At 36.1% G+C, this 20,204-nt stretch overlaps 1 protein-coding gene across 1 annotated transcript; it reads right to left on the bottom strand.

The window, feature by feature from the left end:
- Positions 1 to 11,876: 11,876 nt before the first annotated feature.
- Positions 11,877 to 16,549, bottom strand: LOC122031437 (LRR receptor-like serine/threonine-protein kinase GSO1). Its single transcript, XM_042590554.1, has 3 exons — positions 16,267 to 16,549; positions 12,746 to 12,889; positions 11,877 to 12,457 (listed from the first exon to the last, which is right to left on the bottom strand). The coding sequence occupies exons 1-3, from the start codon at positions 16,547 to 16,549 to the stop codon at positions 11,877 to 11,879; spliced, it is 1,008 nt and encodes a 335-aa protein (XP_042446488.1).
- Positions 16,550 to 20,204: the final 3,655 nt, after the last annotated feature.

The following is a 20,204-nucleotide window of genomic DNA, read 5'->3' as shown; positions in this document are numbered from 1 at the left end:
CTGAAACTGATTGACACCAGATGAGTGATCTAATGAGTGGGAGAGGAGTCACTTCTAACAAGTGGAAGAGGAGTGGGTTCTGTTCTTGAGGGCAGAATGGAGTTATTGTCTGAATCAAGACGAAGGAGATGATGTGGAATTCAATCGATTAGATCTAGATGAAGAAATTGACGATAGCGATCCAAGCACTGTAGCTTCTCATTTGAACTCCTCAAATATGGATCAACGGCCCTAAAATCTTTAGATCTTGATCAATGGAACCGATCTGGAATCAAAGACTCTAGATCTTAATCTACAGTGATGATCTATTGTCCCATGAGTCGGATGGACCAGATTGTGATGAATGGCTTAGATTTCCTTGAATGTTTGAATGAACAGTCTAGATTAGACTAGATTGGATCTCTTCAATTAATCTCAGGATTAAGCCCAATTTGGATCAATTCGACTCAAGTCCATGGCTCCTTGATTGCTACAAAGACCACATTTAAATAATTAGCCATAATTTCATGAATAAAAGATAAATTGCATTAAAACCCAAAAACGAATTCAGCTCATGGAATATGATATAAATACAAATTTAATACATGAGAAGATCAAAAGGCATGAATATAGAAACCAAAATATCGTGACAAAAGGATGGTTATCAAATCCCCCACACTTATTTTTGCACGTCTTGGACAAGCAAACAAAACTATGCAATAAACTAAAAATCATTTCCTAAAAGATCAAAGATCAAACATTCATGAATTCAATCCTTACAATAATCAATAAACATGGTGACTTCAATCCATTTGAAAAACTAAGAAAGATGCAACCTCACAAAGTAGATGTTTTCACTCTAGCTCTCACAATCAAATATGGAAGTGGAGGTTCATTCGATGTCACTCACAACATTTTTCTACTATAAGCTTGCTTCTTTTCTAATTCTCCATCATTATAAAAATATAGCATGCATGAAATCAAAGAATTTATTAAGAATAGAAATAGAGTAAAAAAGAATTAAGTGTAACAAACAAAATGACAAGATAAAGGAAGTGAGAGTATTGGAGGAATAAACCTAATGAGTTGAATATATAAAGAAGAATATCTCCAAATAAACTTCACCATGATTGGGGGTTTCAAAACAACTTCATTGAGTGAGAAATATTTCTCTTCAATGATCTCCAATGTGTATGCACTTTGTTGTCCAATAATCTCTTCCTTACTAGGTTCTGAAAATTTCAATCTCCACACGTGTTTCAATTAATAACTTTTTCCCTCCGAAAACTTGCATCATCCTTACATGAGGGTAATTAAGCTACCATTGATTTCAACAATTCAGAGTCCAGATTCAGATTTAAGTTTAAGGAACTTCTGCAATTCAGAAACTCAGAAAATAGGTCCATAAACCTTGCCAAAGAGTTTCAGAAATAAACTAATTTCCAAACCTTTGGTGCTTCAAATTTCAGTTTCAGAAAGTGTAATTTAAAAGAAGTTCAGGCCTGATTCATGAAGGCTCTTATGTAGGATGAATACCATTTAACACGGTAATGGTAACAGCTTCAAATCAAATCATTGCTAGTCGGAAACACCTTAAAGAATTGGCACTCAACAGGTTTACAATTTCAGAATTCCAGAATTCAGATTTCCAGTTTTAGTTGTACCATTTTCCAACTATTTCCCATTCAAGTTTAGGTTTTGTATCAGTACAGAATTCTGAATTGTTGAGAAGCTAAATATTTCCAAAATTCAGAATTCAGCTTTCAACAACTCAGTTCCAAAGAAATCAAAATGCTTCTTGTAAAAACAATTCAGTAACCACTCCCTTCTTGAATGGCTTGAAGATGTCTTCTTGGTGCTCATATGTAGGAGTTACTGAAATTAAACCAACTGTCATATTCCAATTTCAATAATCAGCCCCTTAGAATGCTCAATAATCAGAAAATCCAGGGAATTGCATTTAAATCAAAATTCAGATTCAGGGAATTACTGAAATCCTGGTTTCTGGAATTTCATAATTATGGTTTTTTTCATACTTCAGTTCCAAGAATCAGATTTAGGGAAATTATGGGTTCTTGATCATGAAAGATTTAGAGAAAAGGTAACATCAAATGTCAATGGCAGATCAAGAGCTCTCTTGAGACTGTCATTGATATAAAACATGCAATGGGGGTTGGCACAAAGAAATCAGGACACATTTTTTCCCCTTCTGAATGAGGAAATCAAAATCAATAAAAGCTCAGGGAAGGTTTCAGGCATTCAGAAATCAATGTTCAGATTATCAATTGTGTCATTCAAGAATTCAGATTTAGGATTCAAGTTCAATGGAGTTTCAAGAACTTGATAGCATAAGAAGACTGAATTTGATTTCTGATATAGCTTCTGTTGTGAAATTCTCATCACTTTTTTCATTACTTTCTTATTAAAATGCTTGAAGATTGAAGTATTATCATTCTGGTGCAGAAGTTTCAAAATTGAAATCAGCTACTGTAATCCCAGTTTCAGAAATTAGAACTTGAAGGAATTTTGGCTTGAATCATGTGGAGCCAAGTTTAATAAGGAATCTGATTTAGCACTGAATTAATAGGAAGTTGAATTCCAACTTTGGCTGTTCAGAATCAACACATTAACTTGGCACTAAACAGGGCTTTGAGGTAAGAACTGCTGCAATCAATTCCAGAATCAGATTCATGGTTCAGTTTCTGGACCCATTGAACCCACTAAACAGGCCTTTGAGGTAAGAACTTGGCACTAAACAGGGCTTTGAAGTAAGAACTGCTACAACCCATTGAATTAGGCAAAGTACCAAAGAGATTGTTTTGGCCAAGCGATAAGAATTTAACCTTGCATGCATTTGCATTGAAAGAAGGAATTGAGCCATTGAGATTGTTATCATTAAGGTAAATAATCTCCAGAGATGGATTTGGAACAGAAGACTGGATATATTGCCACTCAATAAATTATTGTGAATCAACAAGTTCGATAACTTCTCTAAATTCTGAAGGGTCGCTGGCATTTCACCGGAAAGGGAATTATTTGAGAGTTCCAAGTGTTCAAGGAGGGTGCAATTGCCTAATTCTGAGGGAATAAATCCAGAAAGATCATTGGCAGCAAGATTTAGTTCCTTCAGACGAATAAGCAACCCAATTTCTTTGCCCAGAGAACTAGAAATTCGTAGTGCAGGAAGCTCAATTGAAGTGACATATCCACTTCTGTCGCAACTGATTCCCGCCTATCTGCAGGGACTTGGGTCTGATGAATTCCAGGTAGAGTTCACCGACTGAGAAAGTATCAAGTAGCTGGAAAGGGCTAATAGTGCAGTTCCATCAGAGTTCAAGGCATTGCTTAGTCGAAAGATAGCCAAGAGCAACAACAGCAGAAAATTCATTATCATGTTCATTGGTCCCTAATACAAACAAACAAGTCAATTATCCTACCATGTTTTCTTCACGTGATATAACTAGGATGTTGCCTAGATAAAGCATAAGAAATTATATATAATGATGATTTCTAACAATTTTTGCATTTAAAATAAGCAACAAAAACAATAAATAAATAAATAAATAAAGTAAACTTGAATCTCTAGTGAAGAAGAAAATGTCTAATATTGTAGCATCACAACCATCATCAACTGTGGGGGTTGATATTCAAGCATAACAAAGGTAACTTAGTTTAAATTCATTGGTTGTTGTCCTATATATCTAGATCTCTGCACACTTACCCATCAATTTGAATTCCTGCTCGCCACGGCCAAACTTTTTTGCATCCATCTTCTCTGATCCGATTTGGACACACAACGAAGGGCGACGTGATTCGCACCAAATTGCATTTCGCGATAGCATACACGACTTGCAAGGGCATTGCAAGGACCAAGACACCACTGGATAGGGCTCCGGAAGAACCATCAAGGGGCGCTCCCAGGGGCCGGGAGATTACAAGTGTGCAGACCGATTGCAAGTTAGGCATTTCCTCTGTTACGACTCTGTTTTACTGTTCAAACAGAGGATTCTATGGCATGCAGTTGGCGGCTAGCTAGTGACAATCGTGGGTTGTACTCACCATCCGGGAGGCAAGTACATCATTTGGAGTGATCGCGTGCTGACAGCTTGGCCGGAGCAATCAGAGAAGAAGCTATATAGTCGTCAGTCTTTTGCGGAAGGTGCCTGCGAGGAAGACACACCCTTACGTGGCCTCTAAGGCACGGCGTGGCCTCTAGGGCACAACGTAGCCCAATAGGGTTGCGCCTTACGTGGCAACACATAGTTGACGGTGGGTTCGGTGAGCCGTTAGATTTTGAAATTAAAACTTCACGGGTCGGATCTTCATCCATGGAATCCTTCCTTAACCATTACCATTACCATTAGGACGACTAATGACCATAAGCTCCGGCAAAGGATGGAAATCATGAGCAGCAACGGACTAGGCTAGGGCACAACAAATCCCACAGATAACCAAGCATTGAAGTTGTGATGGGGTATTGCTTAGTTGGTACAATATACCAAAAATTTCGGTATACCGTACTGATACTGATTTTACAATATACCAAAATTTTCGGTACAGTATTATATCATAATGAAATTTTCGGTATCGGTATATGATTTTTAGCGAAACTTTTGGTATACCGAACTGATACCGAAAATTTACTCTAAATGGTATAAATATCGGAATTTCGGTATACTGAAATTTCGGTATGGTATCAGTATGAAAAATTTTTATACCGTATTTTTTGGTATGGTAACAGTATACGGGTTGGTGGTTTGGTATAGATAAGTGCTTAACGAGGCTTTCTATCTGTCATTTCTCCATCAGGTAAATGAAACTGTTATTTTTGTGTCTAATATTGCCACTTATCATCGACTCTTTATTCTCTTTCCTTTTAATACATCACTTGTTAATTTTTTGGTTATGACTGAAAAATAGTATTTTTAGCACTTTCCCTCACATTTGTGTCAATATTTTAATGGTTACTCGTCCATTTTGTCATGACCACGGGTTTAAATTTCACTTATCCTTTATTGACATTTACTACTACTGGGACCAATGTCTCAACCAAAAGAATTCGTGTTCCTAATTAAGAACGAAGAGGAGATGTAACTGTTATAAATCCTCCAAGGAGGAAGCGACTGTCGATGTCTCTGGAAACTCCTGGGAGGACATGACTGTCGACAGCTTGTACGTATTCCATAACACATTTCATGTTTTGCCGAGGGAGATTGGGGCGGCGGCTCGGTGCGCTCAAAACGCTCAAGTTATTTAGTAATGATATTGATCGAGGTGCTGCCACATGAGGTGAGGTTGTCGACATGGTTGAACTCGAGCAGTTGCAGCTAAAGGTCTCTTCATCGGAAATTTCTGGCCTCTCTCCTTACAAAAGCTTAAGTCTTTGACAGAACTGGAGTTGTCCAAGACCCCACCTAGGTTGTCTACTTCGTCAATCTTGTATGAGATTTCTAGACTTAAGTGCCTAACGAGGCTCTCCATCTGCCATTTCTCTATCAAGTAAATAAAACTGCTATTTTTGTGTCTGATATTACCACTTATCATCGGCTCTTTATTCTCTTTTCTTGAATAAGTCATTTGTTATATTTTGGGTTATGACCGAAAAATGGCATTTTTAGCACTTTCCCTCACATTTGGGTCAATATTTTGGTGGTTACTCTTCCATTTTGTCATGACCATAGGGTTTAAATTTCACTTATCCTTTGCTGGCATATACTACCACTTCTTCCTATACTTAGGGGTGGGAAAAAATACTGAAATTTTCGTATATTACCCATATTGTACCAAAATTTACCGAACTATATTGATTTTACGGTATATCAAAAATTTTGGTACGGTATTATACCATACCAAAATTTTTGATATCGGTAACAATATACGATTTTTAGCGAAATTTTCAGTATACCGTACTGATACCGAAAATTTACTCTAAACGGTATGAATATCAGAATTTTGGTATACCGAAATTCCGGTATAGTATCGGTATGAAAATTTTTTATACTATATTTTTTGGTACGATAACGGTATACGGGTTGGTGGTTCGGTATAGATAAGTACTTAACGAGGCTCTTCATCTGTCATTTCTCTATCAGGTAAATGAAATTGTTATTTTTGTGTCTGATATTGCCACTTATCATCGGCTCTTTATTCTCTTTCCTTTGAATAAATCAATTATTAAATTTTGGGTTATGACTGAAAAATAATATTTTTAGCACTTTCCCTCACATTTCGATTAATATTTGGAAATGAACCACTAAAGCCATTGTATGAAACATTGATTTGTATGAATAATGTGAAATCACTCGAGGGCATCAAACTCCCTGTTAGATTATTAAAAGAAATATCAAAGCTCTGTAGTATATTCAAATTCCTCAAGTCAAGTGCAAGTTTCCCTACTAATCCATTATCACTAAGGTTTAAGACTGCAATTAAGTATTGCAACGACCCAATGATGATGGGATGCTGCCTCCCAACTACAACTGAAATCATTCTCTTATAGTATCAACTGAGAGAGATGAGATAAATTTTCAAAGCTTGTCGGTATTGTTCCATTGAAAGAGTTGAATCTCAAGTCCAACACAAATAACCAATGACATTCTGATAATTCAAAAGGCAATGGGCCATACAAATTGATATTGGACAGATTCAGAAGCTGAAGGTTGCCTAGGTTTTCTATTTGCCAAGGTATCGGTCCATCAAGCTTATTCATTGACAAGTTGATCATGGTCAGATTCACAATGTTCCCTACAGTTTAAGGAATTTGTCCATTGAGTTTGTTGAAACTTAAATCAATATATAGCAATTTGATGCCACAAAGAAATCTGGAATTGAGCCACTAAGAGTGTTGTGTGAAAGAACCAACCTCTATAAACTTGAACAGTTTGCAAGGCCTGGAGGTATTGTCCCATTAAGCATATTATTGCCTAATAACAAAACCATCAATTGATTTCTAAAATAGATACCAAGAGGGATGCTGTCAACAAGACTATTATTAAATCGGTTAGGAGTCTCAAGTTTTTTCAACAAGACAAGTTATAATGGTATTCTTCCCGACAATTGATTATTAGAAGTAGAAAAGAACATCAAGTTAGTGTAATTACCCAATGCCACTAGAAGTTCACTTTCAAATCTATTGCAGGAGAAACTTAATCTCTCCAACTTGCATGTTGTTTTTTATCTAAAAGAGATGTTCCCCACTAGATCATTTTGACTAACATCCATTTCTGTGAGGTCATCTATGGTCATGGGTATAAGTCCTCTCAAATGGTTCACGTATAGATAGAGCTATTGTAACTCACTACAATTACCAATTGAATAAGGCAAAGTACTAGAAAGATTGTTTTGACCAAGCTGTAATAATTTAACGTTGCATGCATTTGCATTGAAAGAAGGAATTGAGCCATTGAGATTATTATCATTAAGGTAAATAATCTCAAGAGATGGTCTTTGGTAGGGCTGTAAATGAACCAAGCGTTCGTGAACAAGCTTGGTGTTCGGCTTGGTAAGAGCTTGTTTATGTTCGTTCAATATACATAGGATTAATTAAACAAACAAGCTTGAACAGCTCGTTAAGCTAAATAAACAAGCTTGAACACATATGTGTTCAACTCGTTAACGTTCGTGAACAATGTTCGTGAACAATGTTCGTGAACAACGTTCGTGAACAATGTTCGTGAACAACGTTCGTGAACAATGTTCACGAACCATATTTATTAGTAAAACTCTTTTCAATATCCTAAATAAATAATTAAATTAAATTAAATAAATAAATAAATTTAAATTATCAATCTTAATAACCAATCAAACAATTAAAAGTTTCAAACAATCAAACAAGCTTGAATTGAGAGCTTGATAACATCTAAACGAACCAAGCTCAAGTCAAGCTCGAACCAAGCTCAAGCCAAGTTTGAATTGAGAGCTTGATAACATCTAAACGAACCAAGCTCAAGCCAAGCTTCAAACAAGCTCAAGCTCATAAAAAATAAACCAAGCCAAGCTTGAACACTCATTTCAAAAGCTTGGTTCATTTTAAGCTCGGCTCGGCTCGATTATCTTATCAAACAAGCTTGAACACCCCAAAGCTCGGATCGGCTTGGTTTGTTTACAGCCCTAGTCTTTGGAACAAAAGACTCGGTATATTGCCACTCAGTGAATTTTTGTAAAGCGACAAGTTTGATAACTTTTCTAAATTCTGAAGGGTCACTAGTATCTCACCTAAAAGGAAATTATTTGAGAGTTTCAGGTGTTCAAGAAGGGTGCAATTGCCAAATTCTGAGGGAATAAATCTAGAAAGATCATTGGTAGAAAGATTTAGTTTCTTCAAACGTCTATGCAACCCAATTTCTTTGCCTAGAGAACCCGAAATTCGTAGCACAGGAAGCTCAATTCAAGTGACATATCCCCTTCTGTTGTAACTGATTCCCGTCCATCTGCAGGGACTTGGGTCTGATGAATTCTGGGTAGAGTTCACCGACTGAGGAAGTATCAAGTTGCTGGAAAGGGCTAATAGTGCAATTCCATTAGAGTTCAAGGCATTGCTCAATTGAAAGATAGCCAAGAGCAACACCAACAGAAAATTCATTATCATGTTCATTGGGCCCTAATAGAAACAAACAAGTCAGCTATCCTACCATGTTTTTTTCATGTGATATAACTAGGATGTTACCAAGAGAAAGCATAAGAAACTATATATAATGATTATTTCTCACAATTTTCACATGTAAATTAAGCAACAAAAATAAATAAATAAACTTGAATCTCTAGTGAAGAAGAAACTGTCTAATATTGCAGCATCACAACCATCATCAACTGTGGGGTTTGATATTCAAGCATAACAACGATAACTTAGTTTAAATTCATTGGTTGTTGTCCTATGTAACTAGATCTCTGCACACTTACCCATCAATTTGAATTCCTCCTCGCCATGGCCAAACTTTTTTGCTTCCATCTTCTCTAATCCGATTTGGACACACAACGAAGGACGACGTGATTCACACCAAATTGCATTTCGTGACAGTAGACACGACTTGCAAGGACACTGCAAGGACCAAGCACACCACTTGATAGGGCTCCGGAAGAACCATCAAGGGGCGCTCCCAGGGGTCGGCAGATTATAAGTGTGCAGATCGATTTCAAGGTAGGCGTTTCCTCTGTTACGACTCTGTTTTACTGTTCAAATAGAGGATTCTATGGCATGCGGTTGGAGGCTAGCTAGTGACAATCGTGGGCTCTACTCACCATCCGGGAGTCAAGCATATCATTTGGAGTGATCGCAGGCTGACAGCTTGGCCGGAGCAATAAGAGAAGAAGCTATACAGTCGTCAGTCTTCTGCGGAAGGTGCCCGCGGGGAAGACACACCATTACGTGGACTCTAAGGCACGTCGTGGCCTCTAGGGCACAGCGTAGCCCAATAGGGTTGCGCCTTATGTGGCAACACATAGTCGACGGTGGGTTCGGTGAGCCATTATATTTTGAAATTAAAGCTTCACGGGTCAGATCTTCGTCCATGGAATCCTTCCTTAACCATTACCATTACCATTAGGGCGGCTCATGCCCGTAAGCTCCGGCAATGGATGGAAATCATGAGCAGCAACGGACTAGGCTAGGGCACAACAAATCCCACAGATGACCAAGCATTGAAGCTGTGATGAGGTATTGCTTAGTTGGTACAATATACCAAAAATTTCAGTATACCATACTGATACCGGTTTTACAATATACCAAAAATTTCGGTACAATATTATACCATAATGAAATTTTCGGTATTGGCATACGATTTTTAGCAAAAATTTTGGTATACCGTACTGATACCGAAATTTTATACTAAATGGTATAAATATCGGAATTTCGGTATACTGAAATTTTGGTATGGTATCGGTATGAAAAATTTTTATACCATATTTTTTGGTATGATAACGATATACGGGTTGGTGATTTGGTATAGATAAGTGCTTAACTAGGCTTTCCATCTGTCATTTTTCCATCAGATAAATGAAACTGTTATTTTTGTGTCTAATATTGCCACTTATCGTCGACTCTTTATTATCTTTCCTTTTAATACATCACTTGTTAATTTTTTGGTTATGACTGAAAAATAGTATTTTTAGCACTTTCCCTCATATTTGGGTCTATATTTAGTGGTTACTCATCCATTTTGTCATGACCATAGGATTTAAATTTCACTTATCTTTTGCTGACATTTACTACTACTTCTTCTTATACTTGTCTGGGGCCAATGTCTCAACCAAATGAATTCGTGTTACTAATTAAGAACGAGGAGGAAATGTTACTGTGACAAATCCTCCATGGATGAAGCGACTATCGATGTCTCTGGAAACTCTTGGGAGCACATGAATGTCGACGCCTTGTACGTATTCCATAACACATTTCATCTTTTGCCGAAGGAGATTGGGGTGACGGCTTGGTGCGCTCAAAGCGTTCAAGTTATTTAGTAATGATATCGATCGAGGTGCTGTCGCCTGAGGTGAGGTTGTCGACATGGCGGAACTCGAGTAATTGCATCTGAAGGGCTCTTCATCGGAAATTTCTGGCTTCTCCTTACAAAAGCTTAAGTCTTTGACAGAACTGGAGTTGTCCAAGACCCCCACCTAGGTTGTCTGCTTCGTCACTCTTGTCTGAGATTTCTGGACTTAAGTGCCTAACGAGGCTCTCCATCTGCCATTTCTCTATCAGGTAAACAAAATTATTATTTTTATGTCTGATATTGCCACTTATCATCAACTCTTTATTCTCATTTCTTGAATAAATCATTTGTTAAATTTTTGGTTATGATTGAAAAATGGCATTTTTAGCACTTTCCCTCACATTTGGGTCAATATTTTAGTGGTTACTCTTCCATTTTGTCATGACCATAGGGTTTAAATCTCACTTATCTTTTGCTGGCATTTACTACCGCTTCTTCATATACTTAGCGGTGGGAAAAATACGGAAATTTTAATATACTGCACATATCATACCAAAATTTACTGAACTATACCGATTTTACGGTATATCAGAAATTTTGATACGGTATTATACCATACCAAAATTTTCAATATCGGTATCAGTATGCGATTTTTAGCGAAATTTTTAGTATACCGTACTGATACCAAAAATTTACTTTAAATGGTATGAATATCGGAATTTTGGTATACCGAAAATTCGGAATACCGAAATTTCGGTATGGTAACTATATGAAAAAATTTTATACTGTATTTTTTCGTACGATAATGGTATACGAGTTAGTGGTTCGTATTGACAAGTGCCTAACGAGGCTCTCCATCTGTCATTTCTCTATCAGGTAAATGAAACTGTTATTTTTGTGTCTGATATTACCACTTATCATCGGCTCTTTATTCTCATTCCTTTAATTAAATCACTTGTTAAATTTAGGGTTATGGCTGAAAAAGATATTTTTAGCACTTTCCCTCATATTTCGGTTAATATTTCGCAATGAACCACTAAAGCCATTATATGAAACATTGATTTGTATGAATAATGTAAAATCACTCAAGGGCATCAAACTCCATGTTAGATTGTTAAAAGAAATATCAAAGCTCTTTAGTATATTCAAATTCCTCAAGTCAAGTGAAAGTTGTCCTACTAATCCATTATCACTGAGGTTTAAGACTGCAATCAAGTGTTGTAACGAACCCAATGATGATGGGATGCTGCCTCCCAACTTGTTTCCCCCAACTACAACTGAAATCATTCTGTTGCAGTATCAACAGAGAGAGATGAGATAAATTTTCAAAGCTTGTCATATTGTTCCATTGAAAGAGTTGAATCCCAAGTCCAACGCAAATAACCAATGACATTCTGATAATTCAAAAGGCAATGGACCATACAAATTGTTATTGAATAGATTCAGAAGCTGAAGGCTAGCTAGGTTTTCTATTTACCGAGGTATCAGTCCATCAAGCTTATTCATTGACAAGTTGATCATGGTTAGATTCACAATGTTCCCTACAGTTTGAGGAATTTGTTCATTGAGTTTGTTGAAACTTAAATCAATATATAACAAATTTGATGCCACAAAGAATTCTGGAATTAAGCCACTAAGATTGTTGTGTGAAAGAACCAACCTCTTCAAACTCGAACAGTTTGCAAGGCCTGGAGGTATTGTCCCATTAAGCATATTATTGCCTAATAACAAAACCACCAATTGATTTCTAAAATAGATAACAAGAGGGATGCTGTCAAACAGAATATTATTAAATCGGTTAGGAGTCTCAAATTTTTCCAACAAGCCAAGTTCTAATGGTATTCTTCCCGACAATTGATTATTAGAAGCAGAAAAGAACGTCAAGTTCGTGCAATTACCCAATGCCACTAGAAGTTCACTTTCAAATCTATTGCAGGAGAAAATTAATCTCTCCAACTTGCATGTTGTTTTTGAACTAACAGAGATGTTCCCCTCTAGATCATTTTGACTAACATCCATTTCTGTGAGGTCATCTATGGTCATGGGAATAAGTCCTGTCAAATGGTTCGCGTATAGATAGTGTTACTGTAACTCACTACAATTATTAATTGAATTAGGAAAAGTACTAGAAAGATTGTTTTGACCAAGCTGTAATAATTTAACGTTGCATGCATATACATTGAAAGAAGGAATTGAGCCATTGAGATTGTTATCATTAAGGTAAATAATCTCAAGAGACGGTCTTTGGAACAAAAGACTCGGTTTATTGCCACTCAGTGAATTATTGTAAAGCTCCAAGTTTGATAACTTTTCTAAATTCTGAAGGGTCACTGGTATCTCACCTGAAAGTAAATTATTTGAGAGTTTCAAGTGTTCAAGAAGGGTGCAATTGCCCAATTCTGACGAAATAAATCCAGAAAGATCATTGGCAGCAAGATTTAGTTTCTTTAGACATCCAAGAAACCCAATTTCTTTGCCCAGAGAACCTGAAATTCGTAGCACAGGAAGCTCAATTGAAGTGGCATATCCACTTCTGTCGCAACTGATTCCCGCCCATCTGCAGGGACTTGCGTCTGATGAATTTCGGGTAGAGTTCACTGACTGAGGAAGTATCAAGTTGCTGGAAAAGGCTAATAGTGCAATTCAATCAGAGTTCAAGGCATTGCTCAATTGAAAGATAGCCAAGAGCAACACCAACAGAAAATTCATTATCATGTTCATTGTGCCCTAATAGAAACAAACAAGTAAGCTATCTTACCATGTTTTTTTTCATGTGATATAACTAGGATGTTACCTAGAGAAAGCATAAGAAACTATATATAATGATAATTTCTCACAATTTTCACATGTAAATTAAGCAACAAAAAAATAAATAAATAAAGTAAACTTGAATCTCTAGTGAAGAAGAAACTGTCTAATATTGTTGCATCACAACCATCATCAACTGTGGGGGTTGATATTCAAGCATAACAAAGGTAACTTAGTTTAAATTCATTGGTTGTTGTCCTATGTAGCTAGATCTCTGCACACTTACCCATCAATTTGAATTCCTCCTCGCCAAGGCCAAACTTTTTGCTTCCATCTTCTCTGATCCAATTTGGACACACAACGAAGGGCGACGTGATTCGCACCAAATTGCATTTTGCGGCAGCAGACACGACTTGCAAGGACCGATTGCAAGGTAGGTGTTTCCTCTGTTACGACTCTGTTTTACTGTTCACACAGAGGAGTCTATGACATACGGTTGGAGGCTATCTAGTGACAATCGTAGGCTTTACTCACCATCCGGGAGGCAAGTACATCATTTGGAGTGATCGCGTGCTGACAGCTTGGCTGGAGCAATCAGAGAAGAAGCTATACAGTCGTCAGTCTTCTGCGGAAGGTGCCCGAGGGGAAGACACACCCTTACAGGTACGGCGTGGCCTCTAGGGAACAGCGTAGCCCAATAGGGTTGTGCCTTATGTGGCAACACATAGTCAACGGTGGGTTCGGTGAGCCGTTAGATTTTGAGATTAAAGCTTCACAGGTCGGATCTTCGTCCATGGAATCCTTCCTTAACCATTACCATTACCATTAGGACGACTAATGCCCGTAAGCTCGGACAAAGGATGGAAATCATGAGCAGCAGTGGACTAGGCTAGGGCACAACAAATCCCACAGATGACCAAGCATTGAAGCTGTGGTGGGGTATTGCTTAGTTGGCACAACATACCAAAAATTTCGATATACCGTACTGATAACGATTTTACAATATACCAAAAATTTCAGAACAATATTATACCATAACAAAATTTTTAGTATCGGTATACGATTTTTAGTGAAATTTTTGGTATACCGTACTGATACCAAAAATTTACTCTAAGTGTTATAAATATCAGAATTTCGGTATACCGAAATTTCGGTATGGTATCGGTATGAAAAATTTTTATACCGTAATTTTTGATATGGTAACGGTATACAGGTTGGTGGTTTGGTATAAATAAGTGCCTAACGAGGCTTTCGATCTGTCATATCTCTATCAGGTAAATGAAACTGTTATTTTTGTGTCTAATATTGTCACTTATTATCGACTCTTTATTTTCTTTCCTTTGAATACATCACTTATTAAATTTTGGGTTATGATTGAAAAATAGTTTTTTTAGCACTTTCCCTCACATTTGGGTCAATATTTTAGTGGTAACTCATCCATTTTGTCATGACCATGGGTTTAAATTTCACTTATCCTTTGCTGACATTTACTACTACTTCTTCTTATACTTGTCTGGGACCAATGTTTCAACCAAAAGAATTCGTGTTACTAATTAAGAACGAGGAGGAGATATTACTGTGATAAATCCTCTAGGGAGGAAGCGACTGCCGATGTCTCTGGAAACTCCTGGTAGGGCATGACTGTCGACGCCTTGTACGTACTCCATAACACATTTCATCTTTTGCCGAGGGAGATTGGGGTGGAGGCTCGGTGTGCTCAAAACGCTCAAGTTATTTAGCAATGATATCGATCGAGGTGTTGCCGCCTGAGGTGAGGTTGTCGACATGTTGGTACTCGAGCGGCTGTAGCTGAAGGTCTCTTCGTCGAAAATTTCTGGCCTCTCTCCTTGCATGACCATAGGATTAAAATTTCACTTATCTTTTGCTGGCATTTACTACCACTTCTTCTTATACGTAGGGGTGGAAAAAAATATGGAAATTTTTGTATACTGCACATATCGTACCGAACAATATCGATTTTATGGTATATCAAAAATTTTGGTATGGTATTATACGATACCGAAAATTTCGATATCGGTATCAGTATACGATTTTTAGCAAAATTTTAAGTATACCGTACTGATATCGAAAATTTACTCTAAACGGTATGAATATCAGAATTTTGGTATATCGAAAATTTGGTATACCGAAATTTCGGTATGGTAACGGTATGAAAAAATTTTATTCTATATTTTTTGGTACGATAACAGTATACGGGTTGGTGGTTCGGTATTGTTAAGTCCCTAACGAGACTCTCCATCTGTCATTTCTCTATCAGGTAAATGAAATTGTTATTTTTGTGTCTGATATTGCCACTTATCATCGGCTCTTTATTCTCATTCCTTTAAATAAATCACTTGTTAAATATAACTAAAAAATGATATTTTTAGCACTTTCCCTCACATTTAGGTTAATATTTGGTAATGAATCACTTAAGTCATTGTATGAAACATTGATTTGTATGAATAATGTGAATTCACTCAAGGGAATCAAACACCCTGTTAGATTGTTAAAAGAAATATCAAAGCTCTGTAATATATTCAAATTCCTCAACTCAAGTGGATGTTGTCCTACTAATCCATTATCACTGAGGTTTAAGACTGCAATCAAGTGTTGCAACGAACCTAATTATGATGGGATGCTACCTCCCAACTTGTTTTTGAGAGAGATGAGATAAATTTTCAAAGTTTATCGGTATTGTTCCATTGAAAGAGTTGAATCTCAAGACCAACACAAATAACCAATGACATTCTGATAATTCAAAAGGCAAGGGACCATACAAATTGTTATTGAACAGATTCAGAAGCTGAAGGTTGGATAGGTTTTCTATTTGTCGAGGTATCGGTCCATCAAGCTTATTCATAGATAAGTTGATCATGGTCAGATTCACAATGTTCCCTACAGTTTGAGGAATGTCCATTGCGTTTGTTGAAACTTAAATCAATATATAGTAAATTTGATGCCACAAATAATTCTGGAATTGAGTCACTAAGATTGTTGTGTGAAAGAACCAACCTCTTCAAACTTGAACAGTTTGCAAGGCCTGGAGGTATCGTCCCATTAAGCATATTATTGCCTAATAACAAAACCACCAATTGATTTCTAAAATAGATACCAAGAGGGATGCTGTCAAACAGACTAATATTAAATCGGTTAGGAGTCTCAAGTTTTTCCAACAAGCCAAGTTCTAATGGTATTCTTCCCGACAATTGATTATTAGAAGCAGAAAAGAACATCAAGTTCGTGCAATTTCCCAATGCCACTAGAAGTTCACTTTCAAATCTATTGCAGGAGAAAATTAATCTCTCCAACTTGCATGTTGTTTTTGAACTAACAGAGATGTTCCCCTCTAGATCATTTTGACTAACATCCATTTCTGTGAGGTCATCTATGGTCATGGGAATAAGTCCTATCAAATGGTTTGCGTATAGATAGTGTTACTGTAACTCACTACAATTATTAATTGAATTAGGCAAAGTACTAGAAAGATTGTTTTGACCAAGCTGTAATAATTTAACATTGCATGCATTTGCATTGAAAGAAGGAATTGAGCCATTGAGAGTGTTATCATTAAGGTAAATAATCTCAAGAGATGGTCTTTGGAACAAAAGACTCGGTTTATTGCCACTCAATGAATTATTGTAAAGCGCCAAGTTTGATAACTTTTCTAAATTCTGAAGGGTCACTGGTATATCACCTGAAAGAAAATTATTTGAAAGTTTCAAGTCTCCAAGAAGGGTGCAATTGCCCAATTATGAGGGAATAAATCTAGAAAGATCATTGGCAGCAAGATTTAGTTTCTTCAGACGTCTAAGCAACCAAATTTCTTTGCCAAGGAACCCAAAATTCGTAGCACAGGAAGCTCAATTGAAGCGACATATCCACTTCTATCGCAACTGATTCCCGCCCATCTGCAGGGACTTGGGTCTGATGAATTCCAGGTAGAGTTCACCGACTGAGGAAGTATCAAGTTACTGGAAAGGGCTTATAGTGTAATTCCATCAGAGTTCAAGGCATTGCTCAATTGAAAGATAGCCAAGAGCAACACCAACAGAAAATTCATTATCATGTTCGCTGGGCCCTAATAGAAACAAACAAGTCAGCTATCCTACGATTGATTTTACAATATACCAAAAATTTTGATACAATATTATACCATACAAAAATTTTCGGTATCAGTATAAGATTTTTAGCAAAATTTTTGGTATATCGTACTGATACCGAATATTTACTCTAAATGGTATAAATATCAAAATTTCGGTATACCTAAATTTCGGTATACCTAAATTTTGATATGGTATCGGTATGAAAAATTTATTTACCGTATTTTTTGTTATGGTAATGACATACGGGTTAGTGGTTTGGTATAGATAAGTGCCTAACGAGGCTCTAATCTGTCATTTCTCTATCAGCTAAATGAAATTGCTATTTTTGTGTCTGATATTGCCACTTATCATCGGTTCTTTATTCTCTTTTCTTGAATAAATCATTTGTTAAATTTTAGGTTATGACTGAAAAATGACATTTTTAGCATTTTCCCTCACATTTGGGTCAATATTTTAGTGGTTAATCTTTCATTTTGTCATGACCATAGGATTTAAATTTCACTTATCCTTTGCTGACATTTACTACCACTTCTTCTTATACTTAGGGAAGGGAAAAAATATAAAAATTTTCGTATACTGCATATATCGTACTAAAATTTACCAAACTATACCGATTTTATGGTATATCAAAAATTTTAGTACGATATTATACCATATCGAAATTTTCGGTATCGGTATCAGTATACGATTTTTAGCGAAATTTTCAATATACTGTACTGATATCGAAAATTAACCCTAAATGATATGAATATAAGAATTTTGGTATACCGAAAATTCGGTATACCGAAATTCTGATTTGGTATCGGTATGAAAAATTTTATATTATATTTTTCGGTACGTTAACGATGTACGGGTTGGTGGTTTGATATAGATAAGTGCCTAACGAGGCTCAACATCTGTCATTTCTCTATCAGGTAAATGAAACTACTATTTCTGTGTCTGAAATTTTCACTTATCATCGACTCTTTATTCTCTTTCATTTGAATAAATCACTTGTTAAATTTTGGGTTATGACTGAAAAATGTTATTTTTAGCACTTTCCCTCACATTTTGGTTAATATTTGGCAATGAACCACTAAAGTCATTGTATGAAACATTGATTTGTATGAATAATGTGAAATCACTCAAGGGCATCAAACTCCCTGTTCGATTGTTAAAAGAAATATCAAAGCTCTGTAATTATTCAAATTCCTCAACTCAAGAGGAAGTTGTCCAACTAATCTATTATCACATAGGTTTAAGACTGTAATCAAGTGTTGCAACGAACTCAATGATGATGGGATGCTGCCTCCCAACTTGTTTCCTCCCAACTACAACTAAAATCATTCTCTTGCAATATCAACTGAGAGATATGAGATAAATTTTTAAAGTTGGTCGATATTGTTCCATTGAAAGATTTGAATCTCAAGTCCAACGTAAATAACCAATGACATTCTAATAATTCAAAAAGCATTTACTACCACCTCTTATAATGCTTAGGGGAGGGAAAAAATACTAAAATTTTCGTATACTGTGCGTATCGTACCGAAATTTAGCGAACTATACCAAAATTTTTGGTATCGGTATCAGAATACGATTTTTAGCAAAATTTTCAATATACCATACTAATACCAAAAATTTACTCTAAACAATATGAATATCAGAATTTTGGCATACCGAAAATTTGGTATACCAAATTTGGTATACCGAAATTCTGATATGGTATCGATATGAAAAAATTTTATACCATATTTTTTGGTACCATAACAGTATATGGGTTGGTGGTTTGGTATTGATAAGTGCCTAACGAGGCTCTCCATCTGTCATTTTTCAATCAGGTAAATGAAACTGTTATTTTTGTGTCTGATATTTCCACTTATCATCAGCTCTTTATTCTCTTTCCTTTGAATAAATCATTTGTTAAATTTTGGATTATGACTGGAAAATGGTATTTTTAGTACTTTCCCTCACATTTCGTTTAATATTTGGCAATGAACAACTAAAGTCATTGTATGAAACATTGATTTGTATGAATAATGTGAAATCAGTTAAGGGCATCAAACTCCCTATTTGATTGTTAGAAAAAATATCAAAGCCCTGTAGTATATTCATATTCCTCAACACAAGTGGAAGTTGTCCTACTTATCCATAATCACTACGGTTTAAGAATACAATTAAGTGTTGCAACGAACCCAATGACGATGGGATGCTGCCTCCCAGCGACAACTGAAATCAACTGAGAGAGAGATGAGATAAATTTTCAAAGCTTGTCGGTATTGTTCCATTAAAAGAGTGTAATCTCAAGTCCAACGCAAATAACCAATGACATTCTGATAATTCAAAAGGCATTTACTACCACTTCTTCTTATACTTAGGGGTGGGAAAAAATACTAAAATTTTCGTATACTGCACATATCATACCAAAATTTAACGAACTATACCGATTTTAAGGTATATCAGAAATTTTGGTACGGTATTATACCATACCGATATTTTCGGTATTTGTATCAGTATACGATTTTTTGCGAAATTTTCAATGCACCGTACTGATACCGAAAATTTACTTTAAACTGTATGAATATTGGAATTCGGTATACCAAAAACTCGGTATACCAAAATTCTTATATGGTATCGGTATTAAAACTTTTATACCGTATTTTTTGGTATGGTAACGGTATACGGGTTGGTCGTTCGGTATAGATAAGTGCCTAACGACACTCTCCGTCTGTCATTTCTCTATCAGGTAAAAGAAAATGTTATTTTTGTGTCTGATATTTCCACTTATCATCTGCTCTTTATTCTCTTTCCTTTGAATAAATAACTTGTTAAATTTTGGGTCATGACTGAAAAATTGTATTTTTAGCAGTCTCCCTCACATTTCGGTTAATATTTGGAAATGAACCACTAAAGTCATTGTATGAAACATTGATTTGTATGAATAATGTGAAATCACTCAAGGGCATCAAAG

The sequence above is a fragment of the Zingiber officinale genome, chromosome 11A, assembly GCF_018446385.1.
Source record: "Zingiber officinale cultivar Zhangliang chromosome 11A, Zo_v1.1, whole genome shotgun sequence".
NCBI classification, from domain to species: domain Eukaryota; kingdom Viridiplantae; phylum Streptophyta; class Magnoliopsida; order Zingiberales; family Zingiberaceae; genus Zingiber; species Zingiber officinale.
Note: the sequence above shows the minus strand (reverse complement) of the source record. Positions and strands in the feature narration are given on the sequence as shown.

Bases quoted from the DNA above. Each gene is read 5' to 3' on its own strand.
- LOC122031437 (XM_042590554.1), bottom strand. From the start codon at position 16,549: ATGACCATAGATGACCTCACAGAAATGGATGTTAGTCAAAATGATCTA. The intron at 12,890-16,266 runs GTATCTATTTTA...TACGAATTTCAG, and splicing joins GTTTGACAGCATCCCTCTTG to GTTCTCTGGGCAAAGAAATT. The intron at 12,458-12,745 runs GTGAGATACCAG...ACCATTTGACAG, and splicing joins CTCAAATAATTTACTTTCAG to GACTTATTCCCATGACCATA.